Source organism: Erithacus rubecula (genome assembly GCF_903797595.1).
Source record: "Erithacus rubecula genome assembly, chromosome: 14".
In the NCBI taxonomy this organism is placed as follows: Eukaryota; Metazoa; Chordata; class Aves; order Passeriformes; family Muscicapidae; genus Erithacus; species Erithacus rubecula.
Genome location: NC_136666.1, coordinates 2,719,081 through 2,741,813, shown reverse-complemented (window position 1 = coordinate 2,741,813; position 22,733 = coordinate 2,719,081). Strand labels below are relative to the sequence as shown.

The following is a 22,733-nucleotide window of genomic DNA, read 5'->3' as shown; positions in this document are numbered from 1 at the left end:
TCCAGTGCCTCACCACATTGTCCCAGAAGAAATTCCTCCCAATGTCCAATCTGACCCTTCCTGGCACAGCTTGAGGCTGTTTCCTTGTCCTGTCCCTTGTCCCCTGACCATCCCCAGCACCTTTATTAGAGCCCAACCTCCTTCATCACAACATATTTCCTTGCAATGCAGAAATTATAATTTTTCATACCTTACTACAATTAAAAAGGCAAGGACTTTGCAGTTGTAGTTCTATGAGACATGACTGAAATATCTTCAAGTATTCAAAAACTCAAATATTCAAAATACCTTAATAACACTAATGCTAAACCCACCCCAAGGGACTCATCTGTTCTGCTTCCAGACAACTCTAACACATATTAACACCATTTTTTTCTAAAATTAAAACTTGTGCTTTTATGTTGGATGTTTTCCAAGAGGATCCAAGTTTAATCATCATGCAACACCCAAGAGGATATTTGTCAAGGCTGTAGATGCTGTTTCACTCCAGGAACAGCCCTGGAGCATTCCAGAAAACTCACACATCTGTCTCCAAAGGGAAATACAGCCAGGAGTGCCAAGAGTTGAAAGAACAACTAAAGGCGTCAAAATTATTTAAAAGTGGAAAAATAATTACTGAGAGGAGAGGAATAATCAACAAAGAATATGCAGCAAATCAGGAGAAAACCCTTCACATAAGTTCAGTCTCTATATAATTTTGGCTCTTTCTAGAGGCCCCTCTAAAGGCCTCAGTGAACTGCAAAGAATGAAAATACCATGTTTCTCTCCTAAAATGACATATTAAGCAGTTCACAAGTTGCACAAGAAGGAAGTGGTACATAATAATCTATCTGCCATAAAGAAAATGAAAATTAAATTAAATGTAACAATATCATAGTGGAAGGTCCCCTGCTCATGGCAGGGGTTGGAACAAGATGATCTTTAAAAGCCCTTCCAATACAAACCATTCAATGATTCCATGGTAACTCAAAGACTGTTGATAAAATAATGGAGTTTATTCCCTCCGTTAGCACATTTCTCCCTAAAGAACAAAACATTCAAATATAAAATGCATCATTAATCTTAGCAGCACAATCCTGATCCCCTGTGCCAGCTCCTACAGAGATGTAAGTTATCTGTGCCATGTCTAGGAGTTAAAGCCAAGCCTTGGGCAAAGAGAGGCACCCACCGCTCGTTGTGCTCCTGATAGACCAGCCGGGACTTCTCCAGGAGATATTTTTCAACATAAGCTCTGCAAGAGAAAAATCAAAGCAGCATTAATTGACCTGATGCACAGCTTCAATGAACACAGCTTTACTGGGGGTTTCAGCCTTGGTACCCACACAAAGAAGTTTCAGCCTTGTTTCACTTAGTTATATAAATTTCTTCCTCGGCAGAACAAGCCCAATATTATGCTTGGCTTTTGAGGTTTTTTTGGTTTGATACTAAGCCAAAACTAACTTGGATCTGAAAAATATGATCTCAGATGCGTCAGCCTATGGGCAAGAGAAATGTTGTCTGCAAGGAAGGAGCTGGGATCCCTATTTCATCCAAAGCCAGCAAAATCCCATTGCCTGCAGCCCAGGAGCCGTGCACATGGAAACACCTCTGCATGCAGAAGTGTGCAAAATTTAGCTGCAGAATCAACCTCCAGATCCCCATTCCCTCTTCCAGAAGAGCCACTTCTCACCAAAAATTTGGGGTATTAACTTCTGGCTCCAGTTAAAAAAAAAAATAAACAATTGTGAAAGTTCCTCACTGCAGTTTACATTTTCTCCTTAGAGCCTCCACAACAAACACGCTCAATCTACATATTAAATACTTTTTTCAGGTTTGTCAAGTCAAACAAAGCTTCCACAGGTTTTTTTCTTCCAAACAAACCTAACCAGTAATGACAGGGATTTAGAAGCTGGAGTTGTAAGTGACAGTTTGGATGATGGAGCTGTGCTTTTCTGGTGGCAGCTGCCCAGTGACGTGGCACTAACAGTTGGAGCTGTGTAGGAATTGGGAAACCCAGTGAACCTCAGGCATGGTGGGACAAGGAAGTGCTTCCACACTCTCTCCACCATCAGAGATGAGAAAGCCAGATCTAATTATTACCTCCAACAAAACTTCATCCTTTCCTTCCATAAAAGCTAAAATATAAAGCATTTGAACATACTGCAGAGGCTTTGTGAAAATTCTTATGGCAGCTCTTGGGAGAGGCTACTGGAAGTGGCAAATCCAGCCCCCCATAGGATGATCTTGCTGGACAGGAGGAGTAAAGGAAGACAGACAGCAAAGCAGTATTCCTGTTTATTCCCTGGGAGGAAGCTGGGAAGAGTCTATGGATATTCCTCACCCACAGGTTCATGGGGTTTTTATGTTCCTTTTCTAACCTGAACCAAATTTTTCCTTCCCAAGCCATGAATTCTCTGCAGGGTCAGGGAACCCACTGATGAAATCCCACTGGATAATGGCTCAGACCCTGCTGTAAACAACCTGCAACATGTCCATGCCCTTGGCATTCATCCCCACCCCTGTCATTTCTGCTCTTAGTATAAACCACCCCAAAAATCATTCTTAGGCAATAAATTAGATTGGAAAGGTCTCCTGGAGGTCATCTGACCTGGAGGTCAACCACTATTTAAATCAAGGGGATTCTATCTATCTATCTATCTATCTATCTATCTATCTATCTATCTATCTATCTATCTATCTATCTATCTATCTTAACATTTTTTTTTAATTTTTAAAATTTTATTTTAAAAAGTTTCTATTTAAAAAAATTTATTTTGTATTTAATTTAATTTGTTTTAAATAGATGCAATTACAATGCTGTTTTGGTAAAATTCTCCCTTTATTAGTGCAAAAGTCACAATGAATCCATGTCTCAAGAACAACATCTGTCCCTTTTTGTAACAGGACAGTGAGTAGGAAAACCAACTTATGTCTTAACAAGTTGATGTCTTCAAATTTCTTTTGATCTACCATCGTCAGCATTGTTCTACCTTTAAAAGCAAAGAAAAAGAGCTCTAATGGAATGATCTTCTGTAAAACACTGATTTGAGCACAGAGAGCCTGTATTCCACAGGGCTTTGATTTAAATCCCAGAATACAGGGTGCTAATTGATTTGGGTTGTGCTAAAAAAAAAAGTATAGGCTAAGATTTTATAAAAATCTTCTTTCACAGGAAAAAAATATGAGTTTGTATGCCACATTTACTTTTTGTTTTTAAACTGCTTATAATTTTCTTTAAGCATCTTTTTACTGGGGGAGAACTGCAAGCTCATAGCAGAGTACAGTCACAATACTCTGTGCAACCAAAGACCAAGAAAGCTCAGTTTTTAAAAGGAAAAGAAAATTCTTCCTATTTTATGAGCTAGAATACATTAATATAATGTTATTTGCACATCTCTGCCAAATAAAAAAAAGAGGCCACAACCACAGTGCTGCTACATCATGCCAAGATAATACATAGTTAAGGCATTTGTTGGATTCTTGTTACCCAGGAGGTATTAAAAAAATCAAGTTTATCCTTTTAACAGAGCTGTGCACCAGAATTAAATAAGGGGGGAAAAGAGCATCAGATTTGATGTAGGATGCAAAACCAGTGGGAAAGGACGTGGAGTACCCAAGCTCACTGAAAAATTAATGGCAGCTCTTTGTGTGATACTGTTCTGCTGGAAAATAAGAAAGGAAAAAAATTTAAAAGCAATTCTCTAAAATAACAACAAAGTCCCAGCAAGAGGCCTCTTAGCCAGCTGCAGAAATTATACAGCCCTTGAAATGCTGCTTCTACTCCTCATTTTTCCAACTGACTCAGTGAACCTGGACAAAAAGGGAAGTTAACGAAGCCCTGCTCACTTACAGCTCCTTGGTGATGATCTGATGCCATGGAAATTATCTAAAGCCAGAGAGAAAGCTGGGTTTAGGTATTTCCATCCCTGCCATGGGCAGAGACCTTCCACTAGACCAGGGTGCTCCAAGGCCCATCCAGCCTGGTCTTGAACACTTCCAGGGATCCAGGGGCAGCCACTGCTGCTCTGGGCACCCTGTGCCAGGGCCTCACCACCCTCCCAGCCAGGAATCCATTTCCAATATCCCATTTAACCCTGCCTCTGGCAGTGGGAAACCATTCCCCTTTGTTCTCTTCCTCCCCAGTCCCTCTCCAACTCTTCTGGAGCCCCTTCAGGCACTGGCAGGGGCTCTGAGGTTTCCTTGGATCCTTCTCTTCTCCAGGTGAGCACCCTCAGCTCTCCCAGCCTGGCTCCAGAGCAGAGGGCTCCAGCTCTCAAAGCCCCTCCATGGACTTGTTCCAGCAGCTCCATGTCCTCTCTGTGCTGGAGCCCAGGCAGTGCTGCAGGTGAGGTCTCACCTGAGAGGGGCAGAATTCCCCCCATTCCTGCTGGCCATGCTGAGGAATCAGGCCATGGGGGTTTTCTGGGTTTCCAGTGCACATGTCCATGAGCTTCTCATCAATCAACCCCCAAAATTCTTCTCCTCAAGTCTGCTCTCAAATTTCCAAAGCTGAAATAAACTGAGGAGAACCACAGTGGAGACAAGAATCTCCTTGCAATGACCTGGGAGGAAAAAGAGGCTTTCACTGGCCAAGGGCTGAGTTAAGGAGAGAATTGCAGGGAGAGCCTGGGGGAATCAGGCAGAGAGCAAGAAGAGTGCACGTGGCTCAGTGGCCTCCAGAACTCCCAGCCACAGATTAAATCCTTCCCTTTGCTCCTGAGCCAAACCTTTCACTCCACATCTACTGCTCAGCCCCCATCCTATCCCAACTAAAACATTCCCCTGTTCTGCCTTAACTCCTGTCTGAGGAGGAGACGTTGCTTTTCAGGTTCATTAAAAATCTGACAGGATTAAGGAGAGCTCAGCTGGCTTGAAGGCAGCTCAGGTAAATCCATACCTTGGATGCACCAATATTTCCAAAACCAACAGATTTTAACAAGCTAAAAAACCTTTGAATTTTTATTTCCTATCTCCATTTTGGGAAAGATACTGGCCAAAGCAATGAACAACCTGTTTGGGTTTGGGCACACCCAGCAGCCACCCCCTGTTCCCACTTACCCTCGCACGGTGCCTGTCTCCTGGTAATTCACTTGGATGAATTTCCCAAAGCGACTGGAGTTGTTGTTATGGGCTGTTTTTGCATTTCCAAATGCCTGTGAAAAGAGGGAGATGGTTATGCTGGAATTATGATGGTTATGCTGGAAAAGCCACCTGATTTCCATGGGCGTCAATCACAACTGAACTTGGTGGATTTTCTTATCATTTCACATTAGGAAAAAAGGGGATGGGGAAAACTTGTTGAGTGGTTCATAAAATAATCCAACAAGGGGACCATGTTCCTTTGCAAGCTGGTGTTCATGAAGAGAAGCTAAACACTGTCTAAAAATAAAGTGTGAGCTGAACAGAAGAGATTCAATGTTTGAAGTTATTACGGTCTGCATTAAAGCTGTGCTGCTTTATTCATTTAAATAAATATACAAGTACACTGCTCCAACAGGACTCTACATTTTAATGAGCTAGAGGAAGCTGCTTTTTAATTATATGTGGAATTGGGGGGGGGAATGCTTTGAAGGCTACTTAGACATTAGACAATGTCATACACAGCACTGGCATAACCCAGAGTATTTTCAGCATTTCAGACACCCTTGTTTCCATTTGAGGCTGATGATCTTCCAAAATCAAAATGCTTTTAAGTCTTTATTATGCATAGCTTTTATTCCAGCCCTGCCTTACCAAAGCAGTGACTGGAGAGAGTCATTTTTGCCATTTAAAAGAAATCTCTGAACTGAAACTGCTGTTTTCAGTTGTGCCTAAATCACTTTCATAATCATCTGGACCACAGTGACATAATCTGCCAAGCCACTAGGTCCAATTAATGCTTCATTTATTAAACCAGTTTTCATAATCACACACATAATAATTTCTTCTAAGTCAAATTTATTTAAAGTAATTATAATTTCAGAGATAATTTCAAAGTATTGCTCATGTATGGGCATTTTGTGCTGAGGCTTAACATCAGAGCTCAGCTCCCGATAGATTTATTCCCTGCTCAGCTATTTATTAGAAAAGATTAAAAGGGCTTTCCATCTATAATCTGAAGCTTTTCAAATGACCTTTGTGGATTTAACTTCCCAACTAAAAGCAGAATATAAAGGCCAAACAAAATGAGACCTTGGAGAAAGGGTATTGGACACATCCTGTCTGTGCACGATCAGGTTCCCTTCCCAGGCTGATTTATTTCCCAAATTGCTCAGATTTAATGATTTAAGAACCCACAGAGGGTTTGCCATGGAATAACTATATGATTTCCCCCTTATCTGAATACAGGGATTTGTTTAAACTCCAACTATTGCATATGAACCTGCTTTAGTCAACTAAGCAGGTTCTGGGAGGGCTGAAACCTGCCGAGCAAACAGGTTATTCTGGAGGGATGATTCCAGAGCTGCAGCTCAGGAACCCTGCAGAGCATTCACATCTTTTCAGGCTGTTCACTTTTTTCCTGCTTATTCTCCCCAAAAATCCTCCCTGCACCCCCTCAACCCACCCTCCAGGGGAACTCAAAGGCACCCACAGCTCCCCTGCAGCCCCAAATCTCTCCTGGAGATGAAAATCCAGTCATCCTCTCCCCAAACCAGGAATTTTGATATTAAAAGACAGGATGGTGTTTAAGATATCCAGAGGATTTACTTCCAGGTATTTCAGCAAGCAGAGACACAGCAAGAAGCTTTTAAGCAGAATATTCAAGAAATGCAAGTGGCTCATTTTATATTCAGGTATTAGTTTTAAATAGTATTAATTAGGTTATGAGCATTTCTCTGCTATGGGATCACTCATGTTCCAAGAAACCATCTTAAGGCAATGAGATAAAATTTCTATACACCTAATTAACACTGCTTGTTAGAGAAGCAGCAAGATGAACTAAACACACCAAAGAGGAGGCAGCACAGTTTTATACCATCTTATATAATACATTTTCATAAAATTTATTAAAGAATTTAAGCAAAGGACAACATTAAGAAGATTTTCTAGTTCGATTCCCTGTATTTCTACCCTAAGTAATTGCTCACAGAGACAACGAAGTTCTCTTTCACAGGATTTCTTTGGGAAGAGCCTTACTCAGGAATCATTTTTTCTTATTCTGTAGCAAGGAAATCTAGGAGAAAACATCTCAAATATAGGAGTGGGGAACAGCAAGATTCCTCTTTTTTTATGAGCTTTTGGGGGATGAATGTGCCAGACCACATGATATGTTATAACCCAAACACCTCCAGAAATCACAGCCCATAATGTCCCTCTTTCATGCATTTTTCTTTCGTGCTGATATAAACGAGAAAGGTCTTTGGATCCCTTCTTGTGCAAACTTTGGGTGACTCTCCAGGCCCAACACGCTGGGAATGGGCCAACAAGTAGCTGGAGAAATGAATGTCTGGTGTTTGATTTGAGACAACTTAATACATTTTTGTTTGCTTTACTCACAGGGTTTCTTTAGCAGGACTGTTGGGCTATAAAAAAAGGGCTATTAATTCAATTTATACGTGTCTAATCCATACAGATCCGAACAGAACACACTGTCCCCTGCAAGTGGGGCAGAATATAATAGTTCAACCTCAGAAAACAAGTTATAATTTCTCTAAAACAAATTATCTTCTGTTCATTTGATTGCCCTTTACTGACTCATTGATTCGAGGCTGCTGAGCAGCTCAACGGCCAAAACTCCAGAACAGCATTCCGAGGATTCTTGGGGAGACCAAAGCTTTTACTGGCCAGGGCTCAACATTTGGAAGGAAACAAAATTCAATACATTCCTCTGTAGGAGCTGGGAGTCCCTGTGGACCTGGAGGGTGATCCAGCAATTTGGAGAAGGCCAGAGAGAGCAGCAGCTCCATTCCTCCTCCTCCAGCCCTCCTGCACAAAGAGAAGTCTATTGGGATGAGGGAAAAAAAAGGATTAACAGTTTCCTGGCTAAATGCTCCACGTTCCTCCTGATCCCAGAGGCTTGCAGCCTCCTTGTTCTGGACTGAATGTTGATGCAATCTGGCTTAATTCCAGATTACAGTCAGAATAAGGATTATTTTAATGTCTTTCCTGAAAAAAAGGTTATTTTCCAAACCTCGGCAACTGGGAAAACACCGTGGTGACTTGTTCTTATCTGGCAATATAACACTGTTTTATAGATCATCCAACTCAATGTTATTCCTCCATAAAATAACAGCAATATTCTCCAACAGAATAACAGCTGCATTCCCTTATAGAATAACAGCTTCTGTGGTGAAAGAGCAAGTGGAAATATAGGCCTTTTATACAGCATATTTTAGGTCCTGAGCCCCCAGAGAAGCCTTTAGCCCTCACCCTTAGACTGAAAAATAAAAGCATCATCTTCATGTTGATGTACAGGCTAAGAAATACATTAATACACACGAGTTTTTAAAAGGTTCTCCATTAACCTGAAGTATAAATTGAATTTTTTAGAAAGCCATGCCATGGATATACCAAGAGAAAAGCAAGTCAACTGCTTAAATCTCAACTATGCCATTGTGGAATACTTATATTAATAGTTATATTCCATGGAGGTACACAGAAGGGACTGGGAGCAAAATTTCATCAAGCTCATTAATGCCAGGGAGAAGAAACAGGTTAATATCAGACAAGACAGTGCTGGAAAATTCATATTCTCTGTTTTACTGTGAAATGTGGAGTTCACTAACCAAATGTATTCATAAAGTAAGAATCACTTGCAACTGTGTGAGCACGGAGGGAACAGCTCTGCTAAAATCTATTTCCCACCAAATGAATAAATACATAACACACAGATATATAAATAATATAAATACAGAAAGGGCTGGAGCAGCTGAAGGAGGTCAGGCTCTGCTCCCAGGGAACAAGGACAGGATGAGAAGAAATGTCCTCAAAGAAATGTCCCCCTGTCCTGCCAGGAGAAGTTAAGGTTGGATATTAGGAAAACAATTTCCACATAAAGGGTTGTCAAGCATTGGAACAGGCTGCCCAGGGATGTGGTGGGCATCCTGTGATGTGATGTGGCAACACCCTGGAAGTGTTCAAAAAAACCCAGGATGGCACTTGGGGACATGTTTGGTGATGCACATGGTGGTGGTGCTGGGTGATTTCTGTATTGAAAATCTGAAAGGCTTTTTCCCACCTTAACCCTCCCATGATTGATCCCATGATGCACATCAGATGTACATTCCACACTTCACCTACAGCTTCTGTTGGAGAAATCCACAAAGAGAGTGGTTTCAAACATCCCCTGTAATTAATTCTTTTATCTGAGGGCTGTTTATCCCAATATTCTATATGCTATGCTTGAAAAAAAAATTTAAATCCATAAACACCTTCATTCCAAATGAAAAAACACATATTATATTTAATATAATTTTTGTGGGCATTCACAAATTTCTTCCTCATTCTGACACATATACAGCAGGATGATAAAGATCATTTTCCCTAGTTTTCATTCCACCTGAAACCAAGCTCCCAGCACTGTTCTTGCCCTGTTATATTGCTTTTAAACAGAAATATATTGAATTATGTCCAGAACACACACTGCACGTACTCTACTTAAGTTAGAGCCACACTAAATCCCTTCCCATTATTGCTCCTGACCTGGGAAGAGCTTTTAAACTTGCAGCTCCCACCTCCTGATAAAATCTTCCAGCCCAAATTGCTCTGCTATAACAACCTTCACTTTGATGGATCTCTCTGACTTGCAATCCCCACGAGGAGCCACCTTGATGCAGAGAGATGCAGAGAGATTTTGGAAGCACCAAAGTTAAAAGAGATGAGGTACAACTTGAATGGCTGCAAAGAAAAATAACTTTTATGGGCACCTCTGAAGTTGTGCTCAACAGCAGCACTGAAAATCTAACTTAGAGCAGCTAAACATGACTGGAAGCAGCAGCACCTCGGGGTTTTCTCTCTTGCTTGTGGCTCTGTGTCCCACACTGAGGGATGAACCCACGGTGCTTTTGTGGCCAAAAGCACAAACCACAGTTATTTATAGTGTTTGTGCTGCCATGCCTGACCTTTAAAGGCCTGCAAACATTCCTACCTTGCTGTTCTTTTCTTCAAGGGGCCACTGCAGCAGCTTGAAGAGTAAACATGGGCTTTCCATTTCACAGAACACAGAACCACAGAGTGGTTTGAGTTGGAAAGGACCTGGAACAGCACCCAGAGCCACCCCCTGCAGCAGGGACACTTTCCACTATCCCAGGGTGCTCCAAGCCCCATCCAACCTGGCCTGGAACACTTCCAGGGCTGGGATAGCCACAGCTGCTTTGTGCCAGGGCCTCACCACCCTCACAGGGAAGAACTTCCTCCTAACATCCAATCTAAATCTCTCCTTTCTAGTTTAAAACTGTTCCCCACCCTGTCCTGATACTCCATCCCTTGTCCCCAGTCCCTCTCCAGCTCTCCTGGAGCTCCTTTAGGCACTGGCAGGGGCTCTGAGCTCTCCCTGGAGCCTTCTCCTCTCCAGGTGAGCACCCCCAGCTCTCCAGCCTGGCTCCAGAGCAGAGGGGCTCCAGCCCCCAGAGCATCTCTGTGGCCTCCTCTGAACCCTCAAACCAAAGCATGACAAAGCAACTTAAATTCAAGGTGCATAATGACAAAATACCTTTATTTAAAAAAGAGTTATATTTGTCTCTAACATTTTACAGAAAGTATGTCCTGACTGTGGACATGATCCAATGGACCTGTACCAATCCTTGATAGCAAACACAGCAGAACATCTCCTTGGTGGTATTTGCTTCCTGTGGTAGCTGGATTTTTTTTTGCTTATGAGCTTCTTAAACCCATGTAGTTTCTTGTTTGTTCCCATAAAATCAATACTCAATTTTTAAGCAGGTGCAACAACCAAAAGGTGCATGCCTATCCTGTCCCTGCTCTTTACTATCCACAAAAGAACCTTTCAAATACATGACCTATAAATAATTCAGATGGGGAAAGTGCAGAGGATAAAGACACCTGGAGAAGGCTGATGAGACCCTTCCTGTCCCTCCTGCATGGAAGATGTGGAGAACAGGTCCATATGGCTTGCAAAGACTGCCCAAAGGGCCAAAACCTTACCTAAGGGGCCTCCCCACACCAACCAAATGTACAGTTTGTTGTATTGATGAAGTTTAAAATGCTCTTCATTGCTTCACTGACACTTCACTGTCAATGACAGCACAGCCACCACTACATGGAATTCAACTCAGCAGGATTCTTCCAACAAAAAGCACACCAAATCCTTCATTCCATAATTGCAATTACTGAACAGCAGCCAAGTGAGTTCTACCCATTAGCAGACAAACCCTCTTGTAATTAAACTATTGTGTAAAATACAACTCTCACAGTACAAACTATAAAACATCTTTCAAAATATTTTTTTTCTCATTACAGACAGTTTATGCCAACCAAAAATGTCCTGTCATGGTTAGAAACTTGCACTGACCCTACCTGAGGTGAAAACTGAGATTATTCAACTGTAGCACCTTCCCTCTCTGGGGGAAGAGATGGAGTTTTAATGGGAGAGCAGTGACTTAGAGAAGGTTTAGGAGTCAATATAGCTGAAGTGCCAGTGTAATGGAAATATCCAGAGCACCATTATGGGGTAAAATACCTGAGATAAATCCTATAAGCATCACTACAATACAGCCTTGTTTGGGAGAAAGGATGCAGAGGCTCTATCAGCTATGTAAGAAATAGGATTTATTGTCTGCATTCCCAGCAAACACTTTAGTGTTGGCAGAATATTCCTCCTTTTCCCATGTTTAAACACAGGATCAGACCACTGCAGCTTCTTCCTTTTAAGTGATGCTCTGGAAAAAAAGGAACTGCCACGAAACCACAATGCAAGAAAACAAAACCCCAAAACCCAGCTAAAGCCTCCAAAATCAGTCCTCTTCCCAAACAGGGACAGTTTCCCTACACAAGTGCAATAATGGGAAAAAAAACCCAGCTGAGCTGGCAGTCACTGCACAACAGATCCTGGAGGCAGAGGCTGCCAAATCCCTACGGTCTGACCAACATTCCTGCTCCTCTGCTCACACATTCATGCTTTTGTGAGCAGGGTGGACAACCCTGGGAAGCCAAAGGCTGATATTTTCCAGCTAACTCGTACACATTGGCCAGCAAATATTTGGGTGGAAAAAAATCTTCATCTTAGATTGAGCTTTGGTTTTAAAGAAGCATTCCAAAATGAAGTTGGGAAACTTGGTGCTGTTACAGTGTTTCTCCAACCCCCCAACATTCATATTCTGCAGTCAAATAACAAACTTTACTCTGTCAAATGCAAGCAGCAAGTGTCCAACAGGTGCCAGGACTGATCAAAATTTCATTGGTGCTTATTGGTGCAAAATGATTTTTTCACAGGATAAAGACACAAAATAATCACAATGAAACAGCAATAGCAGTAAAATGACCAGCTGAAAACAAGTCATAGCTAAAGGAGGTTTTACATTCCCTCAGTCAGCAATATAAGTACTGTAAACAAGCACTGCAGTGGGAACAAAGCAGCACTGATAGGATAACAGTAAAAACCCATTAATGTATATATTTCAAGGGATGACCTGTTATAACCTATATAACAGGTTATATTAAGCATTGCAACATGAAGCCATATCATGATTTCCTTCTCACCTTTCATAATCCCCATATGCAGAGCTGGATGAAGTGCAGCAATGCAGCATAAACTGCAGCTGCTGCAAATAAAACTTGCCTGGCACTGCTAGAAACAGCCTCACACAGTGCCAGGAGCACTTCTGGCTTCCTTTAAATAAAATCATACTGCAAATAACGAAGTGAGAGCAGCCCGGGGGGAACTCCAGGGTGTTGCTGGAGGAGAAGACAGACCAGCTCCAGCAGCCCCAAACCCCCATGGCCTGGGCTGAACTCACAGTGTGGGCAGCAGGGGAGGGGAGGATTCTGCCCCTCTGCCTCACTCAGGTGAGACCTCACCTGCAGAGCTGCCCCAGCCCTGGGTACCCAGCACAGGGAGGATGTGGAGCTGCTGGAGAGAGTCCAGAGGAGGCAATGGAGATGCTCCAAGAGGTGGGGCCCCTCAGCTCTGGAGCCAGGCTGGGAGAGCTGGGGGTGCTCACCTGGAAAGGAGAAGGCTCTGGGGAAACCTCAGATCCCCTGCCAGTGCCTAAAGGGGCTCCAGGAGAGCTGGAGAAGGTCTTGGAACAAGGGCCTGGAGGAAGAGGACAAAGGGAATGGCTTCCTACTGCCAGAGGACATGGTTAGGTGGGAAGGAATTCCTGGCTGGGAGGGTGGTGAGGCTCTGGCACAGGCTGCCCAGGGATCATGGAAGTGTTCCAGGCCAGGTTGGATGGGGCTTGGAGCACCCTGGTCTGATGGAAGGTGCCCCTGTCCATGACAGGGATTAGAACAAGATGGGCTTTAAGGTCCTTGCAACCCAAACCATGTTGTAATTCCATGATGATAAACAGGTAACAACATCCTCAGCACCACTTTGCCTTTTTCTTCTCAAGGTTGAGTCTTTTGAGTCTCCAGAGCTCTTGATCATTCACGTCTCATTTGCTCTAAAGCCCTTGATGAAGAAAATATGACTTTTCTATGTTCAAACAGTCAACCATCCACCTATTTCAGGGCTCTGGAGAAGACAGGGGTAAATTCCTGCCTCCAAAGCATCTCCTGTATTTTAGGGCATGGAGCATTGCATGCAGCTATAGAAAACCACTCCTCACCCATGGCTTCACATCCTTCCAAAAGTAACATGGTTTGGGTCTTTTTGGCCTGTTGTCTTGGAGACATTGATGCTTCAAATGCCCCAATACACAAACCAAATGCTACTTTTTAAAACACAATTTCATTATGCAAAAACATCCACCAGGAAACTACATCCTGAGAACATTCACAGCACACTCTGGGCTTGATATAAGTTTTCCTGCAGTTTGTCACCAAAATTAATGCCACAAAGTAAAAGGCAGGAGAAAGTGTCTCTATCATAATGCTCCCCATCTGGAACCTCTTAGCAGAGGCACAGAGCCCTGATGTATATTTGACACACAGTTTTTCCTGCTTTTCCCAAGAGAAATATGTGTAATGAAGAAAAACAAAAACACGTTAGGCAGCAACCAAAACATACCAGTGTAACCCGAGCCTCAGCTTGGCTCCCACTCCTGCTGTCCTTCCTCTCAGACCTCAGCCACTTTCTGCTTCTTACAGACAAAAAAATCATCCACACCCTCCCCTCCAACAAACAAAAACCAACCAAATCAGAGCTTTGCCATTAAATCAACACAATAAAACACACATTTGTTTTCTGCCATGTAAAAAAATCTCTTGAGTAAGGAGAAGGTTAAGCGTGAATACACACATCTCCAGCCCTTCCTTGCTTTTCTGTGGCATTATATAAATAATCTACAACTCTTCTTGATGCAATTCCAAAATTTCAAGCACCATTGAGCAGCAGTATAAAATCTCTGTGCCTTGTATGCAGCTTGGATGAGTTGCTTCCCTCACAGCAGCGCTGCCAGGCTCATGTTTTCCAGCTTTTGTAATGTTTCAGTAACCATAGGCAGCTCTGGATGTCTGACTGATCCATAAAAACACCTTTTCCCTTATTTCCACAGTTCAAAGGGTGAAGTAAGATCTTAAAAATATTTATTAGTAAGTGTTGGGATGGACCACAACACCTGCAGGAGTCAGACGAGGCATAGCACTGAAAAAATTTTTATCTCATTGGATCAATGGAAAGCATTGAAAAATAATTGCCCTATCAGGGACCAGAATATTCAATAAGTACCATGAAAAACAATAACTGGCATTGGGTTTTTTTAGTGAGTGAAAGAGAAGTCTCAAAAATCAACGTGTTCCTATCAGATATTTGTGCTAGGAGAGGGTGTCTGTTTTCAGCTGTTAGGTAAAGCAGAACAGGACAATTCAACAGCTACTGCCTGTCACCTTCCCAGAGGAATTAATTGCAGGTTTCCTTGATGGAGAGGTTTCCTATGAACTGAAGCAGTTCCTGAGCCAGGGGTAAATCTGACACCACTCCATCATTCCCTGCAGAGGAGGAACAGCTGTGAGGTGAGTGTGGAGCAGCAGGTGCCCCGTGGCACGAGGTGGGCACGGAGCTGCAATCCTGCTTGTCATGGGAGAGGTCCCATGCCCAGGGGCAGGGAAGGAGCTTCCACGTCCAAGGTTATCCTGCCAAAACCACCTGTTTAGCTTTGCACAATGCTGCTCAATGCTGCCAAGGCCAGTGTTTCTGAGAACAGTGTTTTGAGCTTTAAAGGACAAGAAAATCCAACCAGCAAAGGAAAGCACTGAATTAATGAAATTAAGGGAAACGTGGTGAGATTTTATATTCCAAGTTTCCACATTGCAGAAAATGTTTCAAAACCAACATGGATATTTTTCTGCTGTCCACCTCTTTCTAGCCAGGCTCTGCAAAATGCCAAGTGGTTGGGATGGATGCTGGGGGCGTTTTCCTTTTCCTTTTTGGAAAGGGCAGGAGTCAAAACAAGCCCAAGCCTGGTGTGCCAGGGCAGATGTGCTGCCAGCATGCCAAGCATGCAGAGGCCTCACTGCTCCTTCTCTCTGCATCAAGGTGAGGAGCAGCTCTTCATCATCCACCTCAGCCAAGCAGGGGAGATCATGAAGAGGGGACTCAAAGCACCTTCCTTGAATTCCATGTTTTCATGTATGCATTAAGAAATGTAGTTTGAGGTTGTATATTCCATGAAGGGGCAGGATTTGTAAGACTTCCAGGAGCAAACACCTGGCCCAAACCACCCACTCTGCATTGATTTGACCCAAAATGGAGCAAACCAGAGGAAGGAACACAGTCCAAATTTTTTACAGCAGCATCCAAGTGCCACTGAAGCTCCATCTGGGATCTCCCCCCACCAGCTGCTGAGTTCTTTCCAGATGTGAGGAGGGCAGGGAAGGGAAGCAGTAGGAGGATATAGTGTCACTGAGAACATCTTAGAATAAATTAAGTCTCCAAAGGCATTTAATATCATTTAATTTTGCCATCTCCTTAGTCCTTGAGCATAATATTTTGGGGAACACCAGCTTTTCAAACCCTCCTGCCCTCCAGAAGAACATGGGATAATATGTATGTGCAATACTACATCAAAAGTACAAACATTTCAAAGAAAGGTATATTGGATGAAGTGCCAGTAACCTGCTGTGTAGGGAGTTGTGCACAAGTGTTTGCCACTACAGCTGCCAGCAGCAGAAACAGAGCAGATACATTGGAAAATCCACAGGGGCATTGCTTGCCAGAGCAAACGGCAAACCAGACTTCGTTATCCATTTAATTTAATGTGAACATGCAAGGCTTGGTTAGAGCACACCCTCATTAACTTCTCTCCTCTGATTTCCTGAAGTGCTGGTTTCCAGTACACAGGTACTGTACATCTCATTTCTTTTAACACCTTTTCTGCTTCCTTGCCACCACAGAGTCTGACAAACCCTCCCTGATTGTCCCCTACTCTGGTGATACTCAGGCCCTCTCCATCGTGGTGTAACTAAACAAAACATTTACAACTCCCCTTGTAGAAATTTGCAGCCTCTACAACAATAAAATTCAGAACAGCCATTTCTTCATTCAACCTTTGAAGAATCACTACAGTGTGTTTAAGCCCTTTAGTAAATCTTCTGTAATTAAATATACAGTGAATAGACTAAAATCACAACCTGATGTTGGTATTATAGGGACAGGACACAGAAAGAGGTGGGAAATTTTGCAGACAGATGCAAAAGTATCTTTAACCAGCCTGACTGGAATAGCTGGAACACCCAACCAGGATTTGAGTACATGTTTTCTGCCAGGCTGAGACAAACTCCAAAGCTTAAGTACAAATTCAGAGTATTTTTTCTCAATTTATCAAGAGACTAATTGGTTGAACTTCAAGGGAGGAAAGGATCCTTAACCAGAGGAGCCCAAGGATGTCAAAAGGCAGAAAAAAAACAAGCACTCCCTGTGCTAGGTGGCAATACATAATTTATAACCCAAATAAAACCACATTTCCATCTATTATTTGGAAGTGAGTGGTGACCTAACACACAGCAGCACAGCACAATGAAGAGTGGGCCATTACTAACTACCTTTGGTTTGTCAAAATGAACAGAGAACCAACATTTATCTGTAAAGGAAGGAGCTGCTGGCACTATGGCACTTGCTCCAGGAGCATCCCTCCCTGCCCAGAGGCACAGCCCCAGCTCCCACCCAGGACAAATAACACCCCTGCATGACAGAGCATCTCCAGAGGGTGAATGTCTTGGATCATGATGACTGACCCAAGACATAACTGTGTTCTCAATAAAAACATAAGAACACATCCAAACCCACTGGTTTGATGTCCTAAATGTCCTTTCATAAGGCAGAACAACAGAGGTGATGGATTACAGGATTTTTGTCAAGCACAGATGAATGTATGTGGAGAAATTAGATATGCCAATGAAAAACTGGCTGGAGGGAGACTTAGATCCAGATCTCACATTTTCCAGCACTTATTATCCACTTCCAAAACCTTTATTCCATACATATAAAGTCACTGCTGAGAGGCAACAACCTCATCATACACCACCCAGCTCTCAAGATGATGAAAACAACAAGGACATGATCACTCAAGTGGTCAAAATATCTCCATAAATATCTTGGAAAGATTTTATGGGTGCAGAGCTAAAAGATCCCTTAAGTAACAATGCACACATCATTCACATCATTATCCTGAAAAAATAAGGAGCTCAACCACTCTTGTTGCATTTGGGATGTGCATTTATTATTATTTCAACCTTCTTTATTATTATTTCTTTCCTTTTTGCATTAAAAAATGCATGTGGGATGTAGCAGGAATCACTGGATTGCATTTGTTTATCCCAGCTGGGGAAGATGAGGATGCTCCTCCTGCTGGCTCCCTCAAAGCAGCTTTATAAACCCCAACAAAAACACCATCAGTGCTAACTAAGGAGGGATTTGTTTGCATCTTTCAAGAGAATATTAAATGTATTTCTTTATTGACCTTAATCAACAAGTAAAATATTACATGAAAAAATTTAACTCATGTCAAAACAGCATTTCTTCTCTAAATAGATCTGCCTGCAGTTCAGGAGGAGGGTGGAAAAGGAAACTAAAACATTGTCAGAAAGGAAAACCACAGAAATTTCTTTCTCTTGGTGAGCCTCATCCTCTTGTTTATAACTCCCAAGGAGAACAGCAGCACGATTGTCCTACCTCATGTTGGCTGGATTTCAGCAGGAAGGCTTCACTCACCCAGCCTCCAGCATCCAACAGTGAGGCCTTTCCCTGCCCATCTCTCTTTTTTCTGCTCCTTCTTCCCTGTCTCCCCCCTTGGATGGCATCCAGGATAGGGAAGCTGCTGATAATTCACCAGCTGCCAATGCTAAAGTCACTCTAATAATTTAAACCCAGGTGGGGATTGAAACAAGGAATGGAAAAATAATCCCACAGTATCAGGGCTTGGACCAAAAAAAACGGGGAAAAGGAGAGAATTGGTGCTAAGGAGCTCTAAAACCTAAATTTGATGGTAAGTGATGCTGAGAATCAACATCACCTTCAGAGATTCCCACCTGTACTCTTCTGTTCCCTGGGACACTATTCCCAACTGTATCAAGACCCTGATCCAGCCTACAAATATAAGGTTTGGGGGTTGCTACTGCATTTGCAATCCTTCCACTGCCACTTTAGAAAACAAATGTATCAGAGGTAACTCACATGAGAGGTGGAAAGAGGGAGGGAAATATCTACAATGAATTATCCACACATTTACCTCCTGACTTACTGAACTGTTCACCTTCTGCATCCTCTTAACCCCATCTCTGGCACCAGCCCCCAGCAAGATGAACAAAATTCAGCTGAGTTGATTCCATGGCAAGGAATGCAATGGGACAAAAAAATAAAAGCCATGATTTTTTCCTGAAAATATTCTTAGCAATTGCAGGTACACTGCTCCAACTGCATCCTTGTCCAGAGAAATTTGGCTCATAAGAAACTGAAGTGTGGATCTGGCAATCAGGGGTGAAGATGAATTAACCATAGTTTGAATCCAGTCAAATAAATAAAAGTCCTTCCAACCCTGCCCATTCTGTGGTTCTATTAAATGCAGTGATTTTTCTCAAAGCAAGAAACTTAATAGTAAGCTCAAACCTATTTTCTATTTTGAATTTCCAGTTGAAAGCTTGAAATTTAATTAAACTCTTTGGAAAAATTAGTGGTTAAGATCTTATGACACGATAACTATAAAGCAATTTAAAAATTACGACCATTAAATCAAAATACAGACTTATGGCTCCTTCAGTATTTGCTCTCACAGATCCTCATGCCTTAAGCCTGGAGGGGAGACATCCTACTTATTTGAAAAGCTTCTCCCAGTTCCATTTCTCCTGCTGAACAGACACGATTAACACGGAAAACCAGAAGTATTTTGCTTACTCATAATTCAATCTTAATGAAGCTTTCCCAGCACCAAAAACCCACTGAGGGGAGACAATCTAACAACCCACAGGAGTTTTGCAGCCCAGATGGAACAAAAAGCCTGCCTGTTCCACCCCCTGCCCAACAGGGTCAATCTGCACAGAGCAGGACAAATGCTCCATTTGCTGAGAACTCATAGATGTCTTGAAAAGCTCAGTGATCAACAAAGTGCAGCTAAAAGACTCAGTCCAGGGGTGCTTTAATGTGATGGGGATTAAGCAGATGCTAACCCACACTGGTCTAAACTTGAAAATGGATCTCAATGACAACCTTATTCTGATTTAAAGGGACAGATGGAAAGAAAATAATCCTTTCTTTTTATTTCATATTTCTATATCTCATGTATACGTTATACCTATTTTATATTTTTTATCTCGTATGTTATCTTTTTATTAATATATCATGTGCATCTACTATATATTTATTTTCTTTCAAAATATCTAATATTTGACAATTTTGAGAATGCATTTTTGTTGTAGGCTAACATGATGCAGGTATTGCCATATCCTTATTCCCAGAGCGACCGTGGCCAGTCCCACTGAACCAAGATTGTTCCCATCAGTAAAATCCCCTCTGTGCCCCAGTGCCCTGCTGATTCATCACCTGGGGGGTGCACCAAAAATCAGAATCATCTCAACTCACATTATTTATCATTTCAAGCTCTTCCAAGGAAAAACGTGGTGCTTGGCCCTCGTTAATCACATTGTCCATTGGATGATGCATTAACTCAAGCATCCAAGTGAGCGTCCACTCTGTCGATAAACCCTGCTGATAAATCTAATTAACGCCAGCTGAAAACCAGGCTAACATCAAGAGTTGTCTTTTTTTTTTTTTTTTTAAAGCATTATGTTTTCTCCCAGTTTCATTGAAATTATTTGGCTTTCATGCAGCAGATGAAAACCAGATGTTGCAGAGCGGGAAGGGCTGTGTGAGCCAGCATGAAAACCCAGGACGGCAACAGGCAGGTCGCACCCATTCATTACCCACATATTTCCCTTCAGCCAGGAGGTTATTTCTATTGCATCTCTGTGATTACAAATATCATAATTGTGATGTAACTCTAGAAAGCCCTGGGTTGTCCCTCAGAGCCCAGGGAGGCACGCGAGCCGAAAGGCGCCGGCAGTTCCTTTGTGCTGTGTAAGCACTTTGGAAAGCCTCGCTCCCATCTCCCAGCCTTAATGCCAATATTATGATTTGTAATCCTTCCTGGAGCAGCCCAAGACCAGGATTAATTCAGGTTTAACAGCTCTTGGATGCCCACTTATTACACTGAGAATATTCAAGAAGGCAAAGGGTTAGTGTGCATGGATATAAAGCAATTTAGGACGTTTTATTGCACAAAACTGAAGGTACATCCCCATTCCCTTGATTTGCAGCACAAGTGGAGGAGCAGGAACTGGGTTATCTATCATTTTCAGCAGTTACGTGATGCAAAAATGGGGAGCATTGGTGGATCACAGATGAATTTAGACTGACTGACTATATGCACCAGCAATGGAAATGGCCAGTGACACTGTGCTCAATTTTCAGACATATTTCCTAAGCCAGAAAGGACTTTGAAGTTCTTTCTCTTTCCACAATATTATTTTGTAACCATTAATTTTAATCTAACATGTCTAGCAATAGAATATTCTGATTTAAAGCAAACATGCAGTGGCAATCTGGACAGGACGTGGGAGCAGTTCTTTCTGAGCTTCAATTTGTAGGAAAGAAAAGAGAAGGGGGCAAATAAACCTTGTGCTGGATTTGCTGCAACAAAATCACTGCCCAGCAACACTGACAGCACTGCTGGGAATTACACATCATCAGCATCCCAGTGTTGAGCAACTGCTATTCCAAGGAATCCACTGAAATTCCTTTAAAACTGGCTTAATTCATATGAATTTCACATCACAGAGATGTAGCCATGTACTGGAGCAACATCTCCACTCGTACCAAACATGCAGCAAACATACCTCAACTTTCATTAACAGATGCAATAATTAACATATTGGACAAATTCCCATTGCTAAATACTCTCAAAGATATTTTAACTGTCCATCACAGCTGTGCTTTTCCATAACATAAAGGGTTTATTTGTGTTATAGCTTGCAAATTCAGTTAAAATAAAGCTTTTTACATTCACATCAAGCCACAACCCAGAGAATGCAGTGAGGTTTTACCTGAGTAATTGTTTGGGGATTCTGTATTACATCTGCTATGTTTTATTTCTATTGTTTTTATTATTGTTGTTGCTATTGTATGTAATTATGAGAACCTATGACACCAACAATGCAGCTCTGTTTTTGTGTATATGTATATAAACATATAGCTATTACATAGCAATATTTTACAGACAAATTATATAAATTTGGACTGCTTTGTGTCACCTGCAATGCAGATTTGTGTGTACTCATATAATTAATACATATATCAGTATCATAGGAGTTACTAAAGTATTTTTTGTTATTACTATAGCAGACATTAACATATATTATTATATGAGTTGCTGTTGATGTGATTTTGGTATGACATCTGCACAGATTCGTGTGTGTACTCATACAATTAACACATATATCAGTATCATAGAAGATACTAAAGAATTTTTTATTATTACTATAGGAGATATTAACATACATTATTATATGAGTTGTTGTTGATTTGATTTTGATATGACACCTGCAATGCAGATTTGTGTGTGCATTCATATATCAGTATCATAGAAGATACCAAAGAATTTTTTATTATTACTATAGGAGATATTAACATACATTATTATATAAGTTGTTGATTTGATTTTGATATGACACTTACAATGCAGATTTCTACCTGCTTGTGTATGAAGTATCCCAAAACTTCCAAAACCCCATCACAGGTTTTCCTCTAGCTCTAATTAGGAGAAACTAAAATGAACTACTGATGATAATTTTCCCTGGATAGCACATCCTGGTGCTGGCCAGTGCCCACAACGAGCAGTGAGGCTTTTGCAGGCTGACTGTGTGCATTCATCCTGTGCTGCTGAACAGCCCTGCTGAAAAGCGCGGAGCAGGGGAAATGGAGCGATCTGGAACGCGACGCACAGAACAAAGAGACTGCAGCAAAAATGCCAGAAAACAACTCCCAGGTCAGGTTTGGCAGCGGGCTGGGATTAGATCACTGCGAATCCTGGCTTAAGGAAAGCTCCAGCATGAATTTCCTGACTAAGGTAAAAAAGCCTGGCTCAAATTTATGACCTGCTGGCAAGGTTACCTCTATCCCAGAGGCCTCCAAATAGCAGGAACACTCTGGCCCAGAAATGCAGAGTTCA

At 42.0% G+C, this 22,733-nt stretch overlaps 1 protein-coding gene across 13 annotated transcripts in view; it reads right to left on the bottom strand.

The window, feature by feature from the left end:
* The window catches only part of MYO9A (myosin IXA), a 164,032-nt gene that overhangs the window by 100,840 nt on the left and 40,459 nt on the right, over positions 1-22,733 (bottom strand). For all 13 annotated transcript variants that reach the window (XM_079317799.1, XM_079317793.1, XM_079317802.1 and 10 more), the window contains exons 3-4: positions 5,038-5,132; positions 1,169-1,231 (exon numbers count right to left, since the gene is read on the bottom strand). In XM_079317799.1, the coding sequence (XP_079173925.1) occupies positions 1,169-1,231; positions 5,038-5,132 (158 nt within the window). The remainder of the gene's footprint in view (positions 1-1,168; positions 1,232-5,037; positions 5,133-22,733) is intronic.